Below are 21728 nucleotides of genomic sequence, written 5' to 3'. Positions count from 1 at the left end.
ATCTCCATTTTTTTGCCATAAGAAGCTTTAATTTGTTTTTTTTTTCTATATATGATTCAATTTTGTTGTCGATATTCTCACAAATATATATTTTTCTATTGTTTTAATAAGGGCAATGATTGAATTTTCTATTTTGTCCCCCAATTATGAGTGCAAAAAGTTAAATAAATTGGGTGGATGAGTCAAATAAGGACAAAACTACCCATGTAAGCATGGGTGTGGGACTATTTCAGCTTAAGCGTAATAGTTGAAAGACTAAATTGGCTCATAGTAAAGTTTAAGGACTATTTCGGCTTTGTAAAAATAGTTAAGGGATTAAATTAGGTCATAACAAAGTTTAGGGACTATGTTGGTTTTAGTAAAATAGTTTAGGGACTAAATTGGTGCTTTGCTCTTTTAAAACATTTTAGAAGTTGACAACTATATTACCTTAAATAGATATTAAATGCATCATATATTTGATTTCTTCTACAAGTAATGGATTTAAAAAAAAAGAAAAGAAATTAGAATAGGATTATTTAGCACAGTATATATCATACTATTATTATATTCAACACGTAGTAATAATTAAGGATAGCAATTTTGTAAATACAGTGAATAAATGGTCTAAACTTAAATCAGGTCTTCTTCTCTTCATAGAAAAGGTGTAAAAAATATACACGCAAAATTATTATTAACACCATCACTTATCGATCAAAGGAAACATGATTAGGGAAAGAGAATCAATTGATGGTCATTTGTATGAAAATTAGTGAAGAATATTGGATGCGTATATGACGAATGTTTCATAACGATAACCACCATTCCAATTACAACTCTGTTTTTTTTTTTTGGTAAATGAAAAGTTTTGAACCCAAAACCTCCTATTTACAATGTCTTCATCACCCACACCCAATCTCCCCCCCTCCCCCCAACACAACAATTAACATTGACACGGCCGATTTGAATCCAAAACCTTTTATTTACGATGTCTTCAACTTTATCACCCACAACCAATCTCCTGCCCCCCCCCCCAAACAAAAACAATTAACTTTGACGCAGCCAATTGATAAAGTCCTAGAAAGAGAAAATAAAACAAAAAAGGAAAACTAAATATTGAAGTGACGAATTAGAGCACCATCCTAACTGATTTCAGGTAATCCTACTTAATGGAGCACGATTTGTATCTACTATACCCTAACACACTTTCAATCTTCATGACTCTCTTTCTTTTGATGTAATTTGATTCACAAAAGTTTCCTTTGAAACCATTAAGAAGTCATGACTAACTTTAATTCTCTATGGCCACAATAGGGCATACCTATTACTGAAGTTGCCATAGCGGCACTAATTTGGTAACAAATTATTTTGAACGAAGTCAAATTTTATTGCAATTTTGGACATGATTTTATTGTTGAATGGCATTCGTATTTAAGACGCGACTTTATAATTGTTTAAGATGTGACTTACAATTGAATGAATGATAATCATATTTAAAGCTATTTTCCTCGCGATTTTAGCATTAACTTTCTTTGGAAGTTTGTTGTCCAGCCGTAGCAATTTTGAACTTGCTAAAGTCCGGTAAGCTAGTAGCACAGGCTTGCTCATTCAGGCTCTAAGCAAGTGTTTGAGAAATCAGTTGTGTGCGAAATTGAACTAATATCTGAAGGGTGAGACTAATATATATAAATATAATAGAGAGCAAACATACGAGTGATGCTCAAATTAGTTTCGTCTTGGAACAGAGATGTCCTTTATGTGTGTTTAATTTGTAAACATTGTTTATTATAGTTGATCCACATTCAGTAGAATAAAATTGTTTGTTTACCAATTTTATCAGTGGATTTAATCAAATATTTTGGTATCAGAGCCGACCACAATGTAGCAAAAGCATCAAAAGAAGCTTTGATAAATGCATGCAACATAGGAAACAGACAAACTGAAAGAATAAGCAAACATTATAGAAGAGAACTCGAAAAGAAAAACACAAATTGCTAATGAATTTAGAAGCCAACTCTATACAAGAGACCAGCACAGAATGTAGATGACTTCACTACACGGTATGGCTTCAATGTGACAGAATTCAAGTTGAAGGTACAATTACAATTCATTTTCTTTCTATCTTTGTAGTAATTTATTGAGGTGGCTCCAATAAACTGGAGAAGTTTCTTCAGAAGTTATAGGGAGGGTGGAAGAGCACCACTTGTGTGAAATGCCGGTCAAACAATAGTTACCAGCAAAACAACGATTGGTTGGGAAGAAGAAAATAAAAAGAGATGAAGCAATAACTTTTTACCGTTACAACTGGATGACTTCTCAGCAACCCTAGAGGGAAGAAGTCTCTGAACATTGCAGTGCAATTACAGGCACAGCTCCAAAAGTAGGCTTAGCATTTGTTCAGAGAGCCAACCCCTTCATCGTATGTTGAACTAAATCTTTACATCTCCAGCTGTAGTCGTGGGATAAGTGCAATATCCCTCTGAAGATCAACAGGCGTACAGCTCTCTGAGCAGGATGACATGTTGCACAAATATTTTGGTATGATGGAATACGCTGTGATAAGAACACATTTTACTTCACGACTGGAGCAGTTACTTTGCACACTTCAACGTTGAAGCCGCAGTCCATCAGAAACAGCAGCCATGCACGCTGCTGTTCAGAAAGTCTGTCCCTTGGGCCTTTTACTTCAACAAGCTTTGCTTCACCTTTATAATTGTCATGAAAACGCCAAAGCAAGAGATCAGGCATTCCACTCGACCAGCTCCGATAATCTTGAGCCAAATGCCTGCAAATTGATGCAAGACAAGGACCCCCAATGCATGTGACAGCAGCACGAAGCTCAGCCAAGGAATGCTTTTCCCAGTTCACTCCCCTGCAGGCTGTTCCTGCATGTAACTCCCATGACGTGATAAGAATTTCTTCTGCCATGCCATCATTAATCTTTCCCAGAACTCCCTCTATAAGGCTCTTTCTGGCTGCATAAAAGCTATCTGTCTCCAGATCTAAGGGAGCTGTCTGCAGAATGAAAAAATTACATGTCTCAACACACAAATAGGGTATTATGATAGAAAAGACAGAAATCCTTATAAAATAAAAGCATAACAGAAACAAGCAAGCGAAAGGTAGTAGAATTTATAAATGAAATGAAAACAAAAAAGACAGTACCCGATCTAAGCTAAAATTTTAATAATAGAGGTTCTCATTTATAGCAAATTTAATTGCATATTACCCAAATGGGAATTCAACAGCACACAAACATTTGTAAGGTGTAATGCTTTTCATTTGTACCACCTCTAGTGTTTGAATTCAAATGTCTTAATGAACAATCTATACATGATCATTTGAAAATCATTTCCTATATAGTTACTCTATATGGTGAAGATGACAGGTAATGCAACCTTATAGAAGAGCGTACAATATACAGTCAATTAGTTAAGGCTCTCCATTCTTGTCACAGGTTCAACTCTTACCATCGCTTTCCTACTTCCCATCTAAATTACCTTTCATTTCAGCAACAAATATTAGGAGGAAAACAAAAAATCTGCTGCTAACTCAACAGAATGTCCTTAATGATGTCTGCAGCTGTAATTGATTTGGCAGAATACTCCCAAACCAAATCAGCAACAGAGATTAAGGCCATTTTAGACAAGGATATTCAATTTAAGGTTGAAGAAGTACTAACCTCATTTTGAATCCATTGAATAAGAGACAGGTTAAATAGCTTCACACAAATGAAACAACGAAACACATGGTGAAGATTGGAAGATTGGTCTTCCATATGACTGAATCCTATATCAGTTTTAACTCAGCATTTTTATCCAGGTGTTATCAATGTATTTGCCCATTGCCACTTGGATCAATTAGCTAAAACAAGCACATTTAAACTCTGCATTTTCAAAGAATAATCCTTTTTCTGCCAGGAAGAAACAATAATACAGGAGCTCCCATTTTCAATGCCACCAGAGAAACTTGTTCTAAATAATCTGGTGTCAGAATAATTTAACATTGCCTCATTGACAGATACCTAAACACAGTGTTAAGAACCCACATAAAAGCAGTAAACGCACAATATCTCTTACTCGCACAGAGCATGTCATAATTTCGGGGTTTAAAAGAATCATAACAGTCCCTCAAGCTTCAATAGTATAAACTCAAAGATTTGCCCCTGTGAACTGCAAGGAAAATTTAGCTCACCTTAGACCAAGTGCAACTAACAAGATGTATTCCATTATAAACCAATAGCAATTTACTACAACTTTCAGCTCTTTTACTGAATCACTAGCCATTTAAATAATAAAAGATAATTGCTGTTATTGGCCAAAAAACACTTCAAGAAACCCATGTTTTCACTCCGGCATGTAACCTACTTTGAACATATGTAATCAGCACCAAAAAAGAGAGGTATACTGTCCTGAACCAGGAAAGTTGAGAAATTGAATAATCACAAAGAGTACCTGAAACTTGGTGCAAAAGGCATTTGGCACATCAGCAAACATAATATCCCACATCAAAAGCCCAAAAATAGTCAACCAAATGCCACTCTCTGTATGGACACCCATCCATGCACCTCCTTCTCCAGTGTAATACTGCAAAGCAAGTTCTTCCACTCCACATTGCTCTCCATCTTCACCATAAAATATACTCCTCATTCCTGTCTTACTGTTTAATGGTCTACCTTGAATATGAACCTAATCACATTAACCCAACTAAAACTATCTCAATAAACAGTTACATGTAATCAGAGACCCTTTGAGATAATTAAAGGCATGATCCTGAATTAGAATACATTTGCAGTCTTGTAGCTTAAATCAGTTAAAGCTGGTTATCTAAAGGATTACCTCAGTTATCTTCCTTTTAACAGATTGTGAATAACTAGGAGTTCTCCAGCGCCTAGGTGGCCTTCCCAGTCGTAGAACCCGCCTTTGTAAGGCCAATCTTGAACCAGCACGAACCCAGGGATCAAGTAACCCATCCTCAGCAACTTGAAGACTCTCATTTATACGTCCCACATGTTCCAGGTCAACTGATAGCCTCAGTGTCCAGTATCCCCTTCTTCTGTCAGAAATGAAATTAACCAGAAGGCGCTTTAGTAGCTTGATAGCTTCAATATACCTGAAACAAAGAAAGATAATCAGACATATTCACCAAAAAGAAGAAACATCCAGATTGACAGTATCAAGCAAATAACTCCCTAAGCAATAACAAAGGACCAAATTTCACAAAAACCGATAATGATGGATGCTACAGAACACCCATGAGCAAGAGCTTGATAATAAATTCACAATACCATGATACTCTCTCAGATATGATAAAACTTATCCAGAATCAATTTCCTTCAACAAAACAAAATTGATATATTAAACCCAATCATCTTTCTTTCTTTTATTTTCAATTTAACAGAAACCCCATTTAACATAGTCACCATTGCAGAGGCATTCCATAGAATAGTAGATCAGATATAGTGTATCACATACTACATGTCCTTCAACCATAGACTCAAAATGGTAAGACAGGTCCAAGAAGATAATAAGCCAGGTTCCATTAGTACACTACTATCACAGATGGTAGGAACCCTGTTATCTGATTAAGTTTACATTGAACATGTTTAGAGGAGCAATGCATAGGTCATATCACTACCACTGTGTTCATTTGTATCATATAGGCCACTGAAAAGATGGGATTACATCTGTAAACTGGTCTTGTTGCGCTAAAGCTCTTACAAATGCATAGACATATAAATAAGTTACACTAACAAAAGTACATGAAAAACCAACATGTTAATCTTTGTGACAAATGAAATTCGTTACCATCACTAGCTATTAGTGACTAAAGTGTGCATAAATTATTAGCAAATCCCCTGATTACAATAATATTATGCTTCTTGGTCACATGCGGTAGGGCCAAGCTCTAACTAGATATCATCTTGCTTTCAACATTTCAAGCTCGGTCACATGAGCTCTTTACCATGCAGAGCATTAGATGACATTGGGCTTCTCGGATATGGTTGATTGCCCCTAATTCGGGCCAGCTAGTCACAGCAATGTTACTTGAGGCTTTCCACATTTGAAGAAGTAAGAAGATCTCCAAATACCACCAACAACAAAAAAGAATGCTAGACTAGCACCGGATATTTTCTGATAAAGTACTCAAACTAGTCCAAACAGGGAATTAACCATTCCTGGCATTCTTAAACAACTACGATCACACAATCATGGCTTTTATAGCATTACATTCTCTCCACCACTATTTAAAGCTGCTTGTTTCAACGTTCTTCACCATCCCTTGCTCTGACTGTGTAACAAACTGTCAATATAAGTCATTTACCCATCCCAAATTTCAACAGCTGCTGATCTTTAAAAGTAACATGCATGAAACACAAGCTTCTGATATTTGTTTCTTGTTAAAACCAAACATTGAAACCCCAATCATTTGGCTAACATTAAGGATCAAAGGACTTAAGAAGCTTTGAGATCTCTATTACATGACATGATTTCTCATCAGTGACCTTGCTAGCTTTTGAGATTACGTTCCCATATAGTTCCATTTACTGGTGCGGTTCAACAATCTTGGTAAACTTGGTTTGGAACACATGATACTAGGTCAAGCAACCAAACCTCTTAGCCAAGCTACTTATTCTTAAATCTTAACCAACCACCGAGGGATGGTCTTTGCCCTTTCCCTAGTACACGAGTTGTTTGATACGAGGAAGTCATACTCTCAGCTGTTTAATGAATTACAATGTCTCATCTCAAGTACAACAACAGACTATCCAGACACAACAGTATGAAGCATAAGGAGGCAATTTCTCTGCAGTGTGTTGTAACCAAAGTTTCAATGGATAGCTTGTATTCCCCTTTCGAAGTTGCTGCTTTCCAGAAGCAGTACAACAAAATCTTTGACTCGATAAAGATGATTTACTAAACAATCTTGATTGTAGAAAGGAAAAAAAAAAGTGAGACAACAATGAAAGTGCTGTTCTCAGTTGCTAGTTTCTCTCTGCTGGCAATATTGACAAGAGCCACAAAAACATAGAAGCCTCAGAAAAATAGAACGCAAAATGACTAGTTGATCACATAGTAAATGTATACTAACTAGAATCTTCGTACCTCAGCTCACGCTCAAGGAATGAAACACCTAACAAGACCACCTTAGAGTAGACCCATGAAGCTGAAAAACATGACAAAAATGTATCTATTGATCCAGCAGTTGATGATTGGACTGCTTGTACAGGATTGAAGATGCGGTGGTCAGAAACCTCTATGCACCTTGAAACCAACTCAGAATTATTTAAATCCAGAGATTCATCCATAATTTGTGCAACCTCAATTGCCTAGAGAGCAGATTTGTATGCATATTAAAGATTAAACAAAGAAGCATAAAGGGAAAAAAATGGATTTAAGTGGTAAAGCATACCTCCTCATAAGAAAGCAGTTCGTTTCTATATCTAAAAATATGGTCTGACAATATACAGTTGTAAGTTGGATACTTAATAATTCCTAAATCAACAAGTAAAAATGACGATAAGTCCTGCTCCCCATTCAAGAAGAATAGCCGCTGCAAAAAGCAAAAGATCAAAATGACCATTATAGAGGAAGATCCAATAAGTATTAGTATATCAGAATTCAGGAAGTACCTCAGCTCGCCAAATAAGAGACTCAGCTGATGCAGTTACTCGAACACAGACTGCAGTTTTTAGTAAAATCAAACTCAGGAGGTTGGAGCTGCATGAACAACAGATGGAGGTAAGGTACATGAGATCTCAAGCCAAACTATGCATTTTTACAAACTCCAAGAAAACACTCATCATACCAGATATTGTCCTTGTATGAAGATAGAAGTGAACTAATCAAATCTTGTTTTTTCATAACAGGAGTGCACTTTTTATGTCTCTTCCAATACGTCCGCGTAAAATTCTGCGACCCATCAACACAAATAAAAGGTCAAAAGCTAAAATTTCAAGTGTGCACAGATACAAATCAGAAGTGACAACTCCTACTAGTCAAGAGCATGTAGTTTGACAAGATAAAATTCAAAAAGGCAAAAGATATGCAATCAAAAAATGTTTTACTTTGTAATCAAGACATGCAAGCCACTGTCATCAGCATGATCAGATGAAAGGCAACTCCTAATCAGCATGAAAGACTTAAAGGTCCTAAGCTTGATGATTTTGACAAGGAGCGCACCATATTCTGTTTGTTTTGTAAAGTGAAAGTTTGGAGTGCTAATTCATCTTAAAGGCTGATATTGGAATTTGTGGTGTTAGGTAGCACAATGCTCCAAAAAAGTAGCAATTCCTATCTTGTAAACAAATCATAGTTATGAATTATACATTATGCTAATATGTTTGAGGAAATGTAAACGGATACTGTACCAATGTCAAGTTAGAAATTGGCATGACTAGAAGAGTACAGATAATTTATTGGTTGAACCAAAAGAGTAATATTCACTTAAACAAATGCACTATTTTGACCCTTCACCTGTAAGAAAGTATGGAACGAAAGCTGCTTTTACAGACCCAACTGTAATGATTATGCAAGGCATTTCTGCATTTATCTTTAGCGCCAATATGAAACATTCAAATTTGCTGGAATCAAAGTAATCACAAAGAAGTTGGAAGGGAATTACTATTACAAATCGCCAGTAGGCAAGAAATATCATGTAAGGAGATGGGAAAGAAAAAAAAAAAGAAAAAGCCATCAGGTTGCAACACATTTATGAACTAACAACAAATGTACTGTTGATATGACACTAGGTGGGACAGCATTTCCATCCGGCAAGAATTCCACTGGGTATTGCAGGAAGAAAAGGTAATGGAGTGAAAAATCATATCTTAATTAGAAAGGCAAAGAGAGATAGGAATCAGGCACATTTTAAACATCAGACTAACTGCAACCTCAAATCCATTTTAAGGCTAAGGCGTTAAGACAACAATCAGATCAGAAGATTAAGACCAATTTAGAAGGACTTTTAAGGAAGCAAAAGCAAGAGAGAAATTTTCAATTGAATATTCTATTGATCACAAGATATTTAACTTGTGTGCAAGTGCAGAAGTGTTTTCTTAAAAAACAGATACCAGAAAATGCTTCTAAGAACAGATTGACATAGGAAATGTAACATTCAAAAGGGATACTGAGGTTATCAGACAACTGATGCAGAGGTGACTTTGACAGCGTTTGGACGATTATCATAATTAAGAAGCAAGGTCATTCTAACCTCTTAAGACAGCATAAATTAAGCTGGACTCATGACGCATGGTGTAGAAAATAGAGTAAAAAACAATTCAATGTAGGCTTAGAAGCTTACAGCAACAATGAAAATTAAAATAAGGTCAAAAAATACAAATAAATCTATATACACTATCACGGTTGGATGAATGACACATAAACAAATTTTGAATTTCAAATTCAAATTTTACACGTGTCATATATCTAACAGTGATAGTGTATATACTGACAGTGTATACAAGATTAATCCCAAAAAATACAGGTGAATGTATGAAGGGTCATAAATACAGTAAAGAGCAGAGTCGCAGCAATACATCAACTGTTACCTAGCATAATGAATGCCATTTTGACCCCCAAAAAAAAAACAGAACAAAAAACAAAAAAGACAACAACCTCAACGTAGGCAATTTCTAGATACTTTGTCATGAGATCATTTTTAGATTAATCTTTTTAATACTAGCTGATTTATAATTTTCTTTCTATGAGTGGGCTTTACATGCAAACTCACATATGAAAAGATTTTTTTAAATTTTGAGTAAAGGTTGAATAACATCTGTAATAAAATATACTTCCTTAAAAAATTGCATGGCTTCCTTATATCCGTCCCACAAAATTCCTAATCGGCTAATTACTTACCAAAATTCTTCAAGTAGATTGACATTGACTAAATTCAACTTAACCCCCTCCTTTGCTGCCCTACCACCACCTAGATACAGAAAAATATGGTCCAACATAGAAGGCCATTTGGTTGTTCGTTGTCCATATGTTTGTGGTTTAAATATCCTCCTTTTTATTAGGCTTTTAGGTTAAACAGATGTTAAGAATGCAAGGGAATGTTGTTAATTCATGGCCTTGAATGGGGACATTTGGCCTTGTCAAACTGACAGGACAGGTAAGTGAGATTTTAGAAACCTCAAGGGTGTTAAGAAACATTATGAGAAACTTCAGGAGAGGTTTCGGAAATTATCCCAAATAAGAAAGTGGTAAGGAATACCAGGAAACAGATGAGAAAATAATGTACTGTAAAGAGGAACAAAACCCATATGCGGGTCTATCTAACATTTGCTATTTAAAAATCAATGAAGCCAAGAACCGTTATCCTATTGGACAAATATGAAAGCTAAGATCCAGAGCCTAAGTTATAGTCATAATTTAAGAAATTTATGGCCCGTATCTGTCCACACAGTGAACCTTTTTCTGCGTAGTCATCAGAAGCCAATTGTTTGCTTTTGGAGCATAAACTATGGGACCATTCAACTTAAGAAGGAACCATCCATAATGCTCCATCTTATGCGTTTGCAAAATGTACAATGGATACAAACAGGTAAGCACAATTAAAGTGAAGCAAGTCCAAAAAAGAGATTAGTATTCTAGTTTAGGAGAAAATCAGAGTCAAGAGCATCAGCATTTAGTTCTTCTGTTAAAATACTTTCAAGTTTTTGGGCCAAATGCCATGGAAAACACAGCTACACCTACACTCTCCAGAATCCCGGATACTCAACTAAAATAGGTAAATACTTGGGTTCATCCAACACAACCACCAATGGACTCAGTAAAAGATGCACTTGTCCACAAAAAGAACACATGTCCTTTAGATCAGTTAACATAACTAATAAACCAGTATCAGCAGACAGCAATGACCAATGGCTGAGAACAAGCAGAAACCACAAACTATGTGTTTCATAACTGTGGGCCCCAGCATTATGTGCTTCATGCACAGTTCAGCACACAGGAACAGCTACACTGTAAGCTCTATGAAATGAAAATAAGTACCTTGTATGCTATTGCCATGTTAATAACTTCTACCAAGTCAAGATTCTTCCATAGATAAAGAGAAAACAAGGTAACTTATTAATTATTTCAATGAACATCTTTATGATGAATCGAGAAAACCTGCCTGTTCTTATTAATTATTTCAATGAACATCTTTATGATGAATCGAGAAAACCTGCCTGTTCATTAATCTACCGAGGGAAGGGAAAGAAGAGGGAGGAGGAGGAAGAAAGGAGAGAAAGAGGGAGAGAGAGGAGAAAGGGAGGGGATGGTAGTGGTGGTGGGGTGTTGCTGGGGGATGGTGGTGGTGGGTGGTGGTGAGTGAAAGAAGAAGGTAATTTTTTATTTATTATATTTATTCATTTTTTAGGTGTATTTAGTTGTATTTGATATGTGTGTTTTGGAGTTGTTTTTGGAATTTTTTTACTGTAGATCCCACAAACAAAAACAGTTTTTCACAATAAGTCTCAATCCATACAGAGCCAAAATTTTTCTGTGAAGCACAAAATGCTATATGCAGACCTCGTCGATGACACTATTGACCAGTTCCCGCAGCTCACCAACGTTCAGTACATTCAAGATCTCCTTTAAGTCATCTTCTTGGACATTATTGTCTGATTCAATGGAACATAGGAAGCCTGCTTCTGGATTACAATAAGATAGAAAATTTGAATTGTAAACTTCCAAAAACTGAATACTCTAATATATAAAACTTACAAAACTTGTGTACCAGAAAGTTCTTTGATAGCCCCTTCACAGTCAAGTATCTCGGTGTATGAGATATTGGACATCCTAAACCATGGTCCTGAAGAAGAAGAGCAAAATAATCAGCCCATAGATTTCTTAGCTCTAACCTCTCCCATTATGAGTAAGCATCTCATACGACGCGAGGTTGGTACGCGGAGTGTAGTAAGAGCCATAACCCAGGAAGTAACTAGAAATAGATTATCGACCTCAATCATTACCAATGCTTTCAATTTTTGAATTGAATATTTTGTTACATTCCTACCAGAATGCTACTTGGTCTTAGGTACCAGTTTTATCAACATGGGAATGTTACAAATGCTACACGCAATTCATTTATTGTAACAAGTAAAGTTCAAACTTCAACATCAAAAGACAACAAAATTCTCTCTAGTTAGTTGTGTTTAGAAGCCTCACAATGATTTTTAAAAAAAAAATTCACTCATTTCAAGTACCGTCAAAATTGTCTCCCCATGCAGACAACTAGAAGCAAAGTGGATGTTACCCAAGTGCTTAAAACTTTTCGAGCTCTAGGCCAGCCTTTGATCATTTTCAAGAACATCCTCATGCTACTGACTGGTTATACTTCATTTGTATATCACACAACAAGACAGACTGAATGGCAATACTACAGCATAAGTTGTCTTTGCAACCAGGAATTGCTACCTTCCTAAAGGCTAAAGTTGACTAAAATGAAAAGCAAAATCTGTAGAATTCTCCAACTATAATCTGTTAAATAAATGAAAAAGATGCCTGATAAGGAAGACCTTTTCTTGTATAAAGCCGAGCAAAGAGCCTCTGACTGTCATCCGAAAGCAAGGTCAAGCGTTCTGTTCAAGGTAGATACGTAATGCATAAGCCACCAGCGGGATCTTGAACTTCAAACAATTATTAAATTTTTACCAAGGAAAGTCTTTTCTCCATCAGTCAAAAGATGTGAATGGCTCTTTAAAACCTCTTGTATCATTAGAACAAGGTTCTGCTGATATCCTGTCATGCCTGGAGGACGAGTCTTCGCAGAATCAACAGCATACACAGCATGTCTCCACAAGGACTTGAAAAGTTTCCAACTGTCACAATCTTTTCCATCAAGTACTGACTTATTTTGACAGAAAATTTGAATAGGGACAACAGCAAGTGCATGCTGTGGAACAGAAGTCACATGACCCTGCAGAATGATCAAGACAATCAAAACCTAGTGAAAATCAGGGAAAAAAAGATACTTTCAGCAACTAGCAGATGCAGCTATTGCATGCAATTGTGTGGTGTCAAGCAATATAAAGGAATCTTGGCAGGTACATAAGTTAAGGCAACAATTGTGAACTTGATAAAGCACTCCAAACAATCTCCTGTTGAAATTCACTTTCATGGTTGAAGATGGCACTATTGTAGTTAATGTTTTTCTGTATTATCCCCTTGAGGTTCTCTTAAACCTTGAGTCCCAACCTAGCTTCAGGGCTTGTGTCAATAGGAAGTATTAAATGCCAATTTCCCATTTTTCTTTTCATTTTCCTTTTCCACTGTTTGCTGCTATTTAAGTTCTTCAAGGAAACCAACTTTATCTGTATGGGCATTGGTGTAGAGATTTGACTCAATATGAGGTTCACATGATGTTGAAGCACCAATCCAAGCTCATGTATGACATGAAATATGATCCTTCATTCTTCAGCTTTGCCCTTTTTACGGGCTTCAACTACGTCAATTATTTTGCTTATATTAGGGTTCTTGTATATTTAGAGGCAAAAGAAAAGGTAGGGTCCATGCCAAATCCTGCCCCCCACTCCAAAACACACACTTTGGAGGTGGATTTACTTTTCAAAGGCCTCTGAGATAAAGAAGCAAGTGCACTAGAATCATCTCTGCTGCTTCTGCAGGAGCAATCATGTGAACTTTCTTGTTTCTTTTCAACTACATTACTGAGTGGCAGTGCATTCCCATTTAGTTATAAAGACATGAGATACTGAGATAAAGTTTCCATTTACATTCTTGACCCAACACAGTGCTTTCTATGTTATGCATCACACCATCTGAACTAAGCATGAAGTGGACACTATGAACCATCCCAAACATACTACTTCTTCTGAATCATTTACTTTGTCACACCTTCTAGTTTGGCACATCCCACAAACACTGTCACCTATTCCAACAAAGTCAGTACTTTCCATGTTACATCCCAATTGTACCTCACTAAACAATCAATGTAGATACCAACTTTTGGTCATCTCGCAGCTTATTTATGAGAGTGTTTCTGGTATCCAAGATTTGATTCCTAAAAGATCATACCCTGTCCCAAGTTCTGCAAAAAATTGTGGTAATACTACATTGCTTCGAAAAAGTTTCCCACTTGAAGGTAAAAGTCACATGAGTTCAACATGCAGAAAAAAGAGAGTCGAATATAAATACACACACACACACAGAGATCCAATAATTACATGTGGTAAAGGTACAACCTTAACCACAAAGCAAGATGGTAAAATGAAGATGCCAGACCAGAACATTTGACAGAACAACCATTGGATACTTCTAGTTTAGCAGGGAACTAAGTACCTCAAAATATAGGTGGAACTTGTCTATTAGGGGAGATAGATGCTCAGCCAACTTGCGTGGTAGAAAACCGATCACATTATTACACCCACGATCTGCAGAAACGACCTGGTTCAAAGAGTCATTACTGGTTGCTAAAAGGACAAATCAGAAGCACAAAGACAACAACCTTAATAGCATTTGGATCTTTGGGATTCTCAGGGTCTCTTGAGAGGATCATCTTTGTCTGAAGAGTTAACTCTGTTTGATCAGCAAACTTTCTGCCAACAATGAATGTTTGAAGAGACAACTCTGATAGTTCATCATCCTCCATGGGTTCCTGCCTATCTTTTTCAGACACCTTCCCTTCAGAAGGCAGTGAAGGAGAATCAACATCATTCTCGATTACTTCATCATTAACTGGCTTATCTGCATAACCTGCTACATCATTGTTTCCAGTAGCAACTGACTCCAATGGCCATTCCACTTGATTGCTACTGCATTTTTCAAAACATTCTGTGTCATCATATCCATGATGTCTGTACCATCTAATACCATTAATTGAATCACTCTCAGCAACATCAGCAACTTCAGCAGAATCCAACACAACAGAATGAACTTTGACTTTGGATCTTGAGCAAAAGTTCAACTGAAAAAGGGTACGCTGACTTAATTTCCGCTTAGTTCCTCTAACAATGCATGCATCTACAATCATTAATTGAAGTCATAAGCAAGGAATAAAGATGCACATTCAAATTAAATTTAAAAAGAAATGGAATCTAGAAGGAAAACAAGAACACAGAGGTTCTTCAAATCTATCAATATATACAATTGCCCCTACTTGACATCTATATTCTATACTATAAAGATGAAGTTTTGAAAAGCAAAAACGAAAATAAGAATTGCATTCTAGAGATCCCGTAGATTTAAAACTTTCTGACATTATTGACCTGACATTGAAGGATAGGAAATAAAAAATACATACTCTCTCATTCATCAGTTCCCTTCATTAGAAAACAACTCTTAAAAATATTCAGAAACAAAATAGATACCCAGTTCTTCTGCTCAAGCTGTGAAATTCAATAAGACTCTTCATAATTTTTTTTTTTTAAGAATTACCTAAACGAGAATTGCTGACGATAGCATCACAAGGTTCAGTCCCTCTAGCAAGACATGCATCTGAAAAATCAGTAATTGAAAGCATAAGCATCCATAAATACCAAAAGTAGGAAAAATAAAATAAAAAAGTTATCATTATCCATCACATATACTATTATTCCTAATTCCACAATGCTTTCAAACTTTCTCCAGCATTTAATCTATTCAAATTAAAAAAACAGACACTCTTTTCCAACAAACCTGTTTCACTTCATTCAAAATAAAAACAAAAACCAAAAGAACACCACAATTATTTTACATCAACACTACCAAACATCGTTCCTTTATTTAATTATTAAAATGTAAAAAAAAAAAAATCATAACAACAACACACCTAAGTGAAAGTTGATGACGTCATTGTCTCCAGGAACTTCGACGCCGCAAATCGGACAACTAACCAGCTCCGGAGCACCATTTTTATCATCACCCGAGCTGGTTTCATCATCAACCTCTTCTTTCTTCCACAAATTCAATGTGCTCTAAAAATGACGGAAAAAAATAAAAAAAAAATTTCAGGAACAAAAAATAAAAATTGACTTTTTCAACAATCAAATGAATAGAACGTTCATTGGCCTGTAATCTGAATTTACCTCAGGCGAAGGGAGAGCGGAGGAGATGATGGAATGGCGATTGGGTAGAAAACGACGCCGTTTGCCAATCAATCTTTTCAAACTTTCTCGCCCGGTCAGCATTGATAGCGGTCTTCGATTGAATCCAATCCAATCGAAGCTATAACGCGAGAGAAGAGGAGGGAGGAGGTGCGAAAGGACTGTTTCGAGTGTGTGTTGTGTGTGTTTTTTGAGGTGAAAGCGTCAATGGATTTGGGGGGTGTGCAGATACAAAAACTAGTAAATAAAATAAAGGGAGGAATGGTGGGAAACTGGGAAGGTTTGAGTGTTTGACCCTCCGTCCCGCCAAATGATGGTGGGATGATCTTTGAGATTTTCGAAACTTCTAGCGGAAGATTCTACCGGTAGACATATTTTATAAATATATTTTACTAGTTTGATGGCAAAATCACACATTTAAATTTGTATGCACGTGAATAATATTTGAACATTATGGAACTAAAAATACTTGAAAAATTAGCACTCTTTCCGTTCCATAAAATATGTTGTTTGTTTAATATGTCGTTCATTTTTTAAAGAACATACAATTTATATATAGTGATGTTAGTAAGAAAGTGAATTTTTATTTTCCTCTTATATCTAGTGATGGGTCAGCAAATCATTTTTTATTTGACATATTAATAATTGCAGGGAATAAATGGTAAACACATGAAGGGTAAAGATATGTGTTTGGATATAAGATTATTTGAGATAATTTATTGGAATAAATAAGGTGTAAATCAAACACAAAAATTTCATTGAAACAAATGAGTTGAGAAAAAAGATAAAATTTCATTGAAAAATGTGAGTTGACTTTTCTAAAATAACAATTAATTTGAAATAAGAAAAAATGACAAACATGACAAATTTTATGGAAGGAAGGGAGGGTGATTTTTAATCAAAGACTACTATTTTTATGCCAATTATAACTCCTAATTCTTTTATTCTTTTTTTTATAACCAAATTTTGCTTTTTTTAAATGCTTATTCTAGTGTCATGTACAAGACATTAAAATTATTACAATTTTATTATCTCATGATTTTTTATATCTACAAAAGCTATGATACATGTCTTTGCTATTTTATATGTACCTCAATAGGTATGTCATTATCCTTACTCAAGTTTTTAAATTTTTCCAAAATTTGGATTATTCTTTTAAAATTTGATTACATGTTTTATATAGTTAATTAAAAAGTATGAGTATTTTTTAAATACACAACATACAAAAAAAAATTTTGACTATAAGAACGGATATTATATAGATATAATACAAATATTTACTGCCTCTCAAATAAATTTTGCCAGTGACATAAGTAAATGATGGAGGATGTTATGGGTATGTAACTCACAAGGCAGACTCCCAATTTCAAAAAGAAAAAGAAAACTTTTAACACAAAAAAAAAAAAGAGGAAGGATGTTGTGGGTGGTATTTGTGAATCAAAACATTGGCGATGGACTGGAAGCAAGACAAGTGCTAGTTAAACTACTTGCTCATTAACTAGGTATTTCACAAATAACCACTAATATAACCAAGAACATGATTGAAAATTGTATTCAGCTGTTTTGGTTCCTTCAAGAATTTCTTGCATAGGATAAAACAGCATAAACTACATATTCTCCATGACATCTGCCCTACCAAAGAACATGAAATGGAGAGCTCACACACTGTGACATCCATTAACAAAGATAACAAAGGTCACCTATTCTATTGGTTTCCTCTTCCTACCAAGAACAGGAGCTCTTTGCAATCTTGGTCCACCCATCCGCCACTTCTTGAATGCCGCAGTGGACAATTGACCAGCCTCATATACTTCAAATTAATAGCCACATGATCAACATTCAAAACTCTGATTTCTAAAATGAAAACAGGGCAACAGAAAAGGAACACAGAGATGAAAACGAAACAACCAAATGATTATTATATTTGTCTTACATTTGGCCTCTTCATTTGTTAGCAGTGTTAAGTGCTTGGGAGCCACTGCAGATGCAGCAGTATGTGCCTTTACAAGAACCTCCTTGTATCTGGTCTGAAATGCAACTAGGAGGAAAGGTCCAATGGTTTTGTCACCAACCCTATTTATCAAGAATTCACATAAGAATAACATGGTAAGCCACAAATGTCATCCTCAGGTGAGTTTGATGAATGGTAACATTAAAGGTGAGTTTGATGAAAATGTTTTCATCAATCTCATGAGTTACATGTTAGTCTATGAAAGATTTGCTATAGAAACTAAATAACATCATCAGGTGTAAAATAACTTAGGGAGCCAATTTATTGGAGTATTTTTCCCTTTTCTTTTTGAACGTGTTGAATCAACCTCAAGATAAGAACCAAAATCGGATCTGGACAATTCATCATAAAATGGAGTCGGCATTCATCACCCACTCATTGCTGGTTCTTCCTTATCTCATTCTCTCTTTCCTTTCACATACCAATTCACACCCACTCAACATACATAGCCATATGTATATAATCCTAAAATAAAAACTAGGCAGATGGAGATGAATGAAGTTCATACTAGATTAAAAGTTTAATTAAAGGGGCTACTTGAGAGATTAGTGGTCAGTAAAGAAGAAAAGGTTCATTCCTCTTTTCATTCCCATATCAGGTGGAATAGGGGTTGTGGATCAATGGTTGTGATACCATAGCTGTATCGTGGCTTGAGGTGGGGACGAGCAAAGAGGAAGTGGTAAAAGGGAGCCATTGATCATTGGTGATTGTTATGCTTCCTAGGATAAGCAAAATATTTCAGCCCATCTATTAACCAACAGATGGGGAAACTAAAAATTTTCTTGGAAGCTGCTTTCTATGGATAGAAAACTTACTTCCAGCGGAGATAACCAGTAGACAAACAAACCCCAAAAGTTGCCATTAGCATCATGTATATAACTGCACTTTCGTACATTCAATTATACTTAGCTATGGTTGAATGCAAACTCGCAACACTGTTTACTTCTCAGCGACACATTGCTGTTTGTTATAAAGATAAGATTTTTTACTTGACATACTTTGAATTAGTATTGTAAGTTAGTCGATGTTCTTTCAACTTCTGAGCTCAGCAAATATTCTTTCTAGTCGCAGAATAAGTTTTAAAAATTTTGTTCATTAATTATGCTTGTCTTTCTATATAAGATCGAAGGTTAGTCACAACAGCGTGCTAATTCTTTCTTTTTACTCCTGTTGGTTCAAAAAAATTACAAAAGAGAACGAACAGATGATTATTGTATCTGAAATAAAAACCAACAAACTTCTTGCTGATAGGATTTACCTATTGCTTGAAACTACAGGCATATTTTCTGGAAAAACCTTCCAATCATATACGAGCAAATAGCAAGGATTTAGAGAATATAAGCGGTAAGAAAAGGGAAGAATAGAAGGTGGAATACACAGACAAGTATAACCGCTCAATCATGGTTCTCCAACTTAAAATTTCTTTTGTTATCTTGACTGTCTCGTCCATTTTGTTTTTCCTTTCTGTTCTCAGCACAATTTACTAAGGATTCGTTAAGGAAAAGGAAATCCATGTCTTTTTTTTTAGAACAATCCAATGAACTTTGCAGCAAATACTAAGAAGTTTACTTCAGCAAATTGGTTTACCAGACTGCTCTCCTCACTGCTCCCCTAGGGTTGTAAAAAGAGTGCAAGCATAAAAGAAAAGGGCAAACCACCAAACACGTTCTCTATTTCCAATCCTGTTTAGGTTCCAGATTTTCAGACCAAAAGAAGTTAATGTCATTGCCAACAAGCCTTCGAAAAACCATATAGTTCCTGCAGACTTCAATTTCAACATACTTTTAGCTTTGATATTCTTTTCTCTTACTCAACCAGAAATATTTTAACCTTTAAATATCTTCGTGATGCTTTCTGCTGATAATCTCTCGACAACACCTTTTCAGGCTAAGTTCTATTTCTAAAAAATTCAAGAGATCAAAATTCATTTCTTTAAAAGTTAGCAAATAAAAAATTATTGTAGATGCTGATGGCATGATATGAATTACATTGTGCTGTGACAAATTCTGGACCAAACTAATCTTAGCATGCTTTAACTTAAGATGTTGAAGGAATAAGTTTTGGTCGTATGCTTAACCATAACAAAAAAAAGATGGCATGATTTTGAGATTGCATTCTTTCATTCAAGTTGAATAAGATCCTCTGACATGACAGGATATTTCCATAACATAATTATTAGAAGTTTTCGATGTATGTTGGTTGTATGAGGATTAAAGACTGGGAAAAGCTCATATACATGAAATTTAAGACAAAGTCAAACATTAGGCATAGATGAAGCAGATATGACCAAAATCTTAATAAAAACTTACAGTGGTGCTATTTTGAGTCCTAGTTCATAGAAATACTGGCATCGACCTCTTAGATCCACATGTGCAGCATCAGCCTCAATTTCCTTGCGTGTTCTAGAACTGATGGAAGCCTCAAAAAAATAATTAAATTGACCAAAATAAATGTTATCAAAACTTTCATGAATAAAACTACAGACATTCAAGAATTGACATGATGTTCGGAGAACTTCAAAGTCATCCCAAAAGCATCATACAATTACGTGACGTACACCACTCATTCTGATGTAAATTAATTTGATATTTTTGATGAACAAACTGCTTGAGAGACTAAATTGGAAAAGCCCAGGAATCCACAAAGAATGAATAAAACCACCACCCATCTTATTACCATATCACGTCCTAATCACCAGCTAAGTCTGTAGCTAAGTACAATAGGAATTATTTTGATTTGTTGCATTGTCTTCATGAAGATTTACAGCACACACACACACACATATTACATTCTAACGCTTAAATGATAGATCTTGATCGCATTTTAGTGAAAACTATACTAAAATACAAACATATTATATCACTATCCTTAGAAGAAAATCATAAGAACTCATGTATGGGACAAAACTTGTGAGAAGAAAATATTATCAAATAGTGGGATGAGTTTTACACTTTTCTGAAGTACGGCGGAACGTCGACGGCTACCACTCCTCTCACATGTAAATCACGAGCTAGCCAAAATGGTAATTCTACTTTCGCACCGGCTTCAACCTGAACTTACGAGAAACAATCACTAACACCACACAAATGCACAGAAAAAGCACGCATAGAGTCACCCCTCTGCCCAAAAATCACTGACAGATCACCTCATTTGTATCATCACTAGAATCAAGTAGCCCGAAACAGTCCGCTGCCTGCTGGAATACAGCTGGTAAAATCTTTTTTTTTTCCCATTGAGAAGAAAGAAATCATCAACAATTGTTAAAAAAACCAAAAAATTATAGTAATGAATTTGCAAAGCTGTAAGAAATTGAAATTCTTCTGTTTACCTCCTCTTCAGCTAAAACATCATCAATATCATAATAATTCGCCATATTAAGAAGTTGAAATTCTTCTTCTTCCGAGGGAAGGACAAGATTGATTTTGCAGAAAATTTGGGAGGGAGGAATGGGGATGAGAATGGAGGGAAAATGTTCTGACTTATTTTTGGGAGAATTCGAAAAGAGGGTCGAGTTGATTTTGATGTACTTCTTTCAAACTATGTAAATTTATTGATCAAGCCCTTTTACATGTAATGTTTTTATATTTCACCCCAGGATGTATGATGTTTGGGTGACACTTCTTCTAGCGGCTAGAAATGTAAAACAAACTAGCTGCTCATGAGTCATTCAGGTCGGTTTGTATAAGGTTCATGTTTAAGTTACTCGTT

General features: G+C 35.5%; 2 protein-coding genes across 2 annotated transcripts; both read right to left on the bottom strand.

Moving 5' to 3' along the window:
* Window positions 1–1972: 1972 nt before the first annotated feature.
* LOC113765556 (fanconi-associated nuclease 1 homolog) lies at window positions 1973–16209 on the bottom strand. The gene is made up of 16 exons (XM_027309778.1): window positions 15992–16209; window positions 15736–15880; window positions 15363–15422; window positions 14434–14948; window positions 14268–14372; window positions 12624–12888; window positions 12488–12550; window positions 11707–11781; window positions 11499–11620; window positions 7789–7892; window positions 7613–7700; window positions 7393–7533; window positions 7086–7309; window positions 4818–5091; window positions 4434–4667; window positions 1973–2994 (listed from the first exon to the last, which is right to left on the bottom strand). The coding sequence occupies exons 1-16, from the start codon at window positions 16091–16093 to the stop codon at window positions 2551–2553; spliced, it is 2961 nt and encodes a 986-aa protein (XP_027165579.1). The 5' UTR covers window positions 16094–16209; the 3' UTR covers window positions 1973–2550.
* Window positions 16210–17519: 1310 nt separating this feature from the next.
* LOC113765762 (DNA replication complex GINS protein PSF3-like) lies at window positions 17520–21491 on the bottom strand. The gene is made up of 6 exons (XM_027310008.1): window positions 21349–21491; window positions 21166–21237; window positions 20970–21070; window positions 20330–20428; window positions 17943–18082; window positions 17520–17819 (listed from the first exon to the last, which is right to left on the bottom strand). The coding sequence occupies exons 1-6, from the start codon at window positions 21391–21393 to the stop codon at window positions 17710–17712; spliced, it is 567 nt and encodes a 188-aa protein (XP_027165809.1). The 5' UTR covers window positions 21394–21491; the 3' UTR covers window positions 17520–17709.
* Between the last annotated feature and the right edge of the window lie 237 nt (window positions 21492–21728).

This window comes from Coffea eugenioides, chromosome 3 (assembly GCF_003713205.1).
Source record: "Coffea eugenioides isolate CCC68of chromosome 3, Ceug_1.0, whole genome shotgun sequence".
NCBI classification, from domain to species: domain Eukaryota; kingdom Viridiplantae; phylum Streptophyta; class Magnoliopsida; order Gentianales; family Rubiaceae; genus Coffea; species Coffea eugenioides.
Note: the sequence above shows the minus strand (reverse complement) of the source record. Positions and strands in the feature narration are given on the sequence as shown.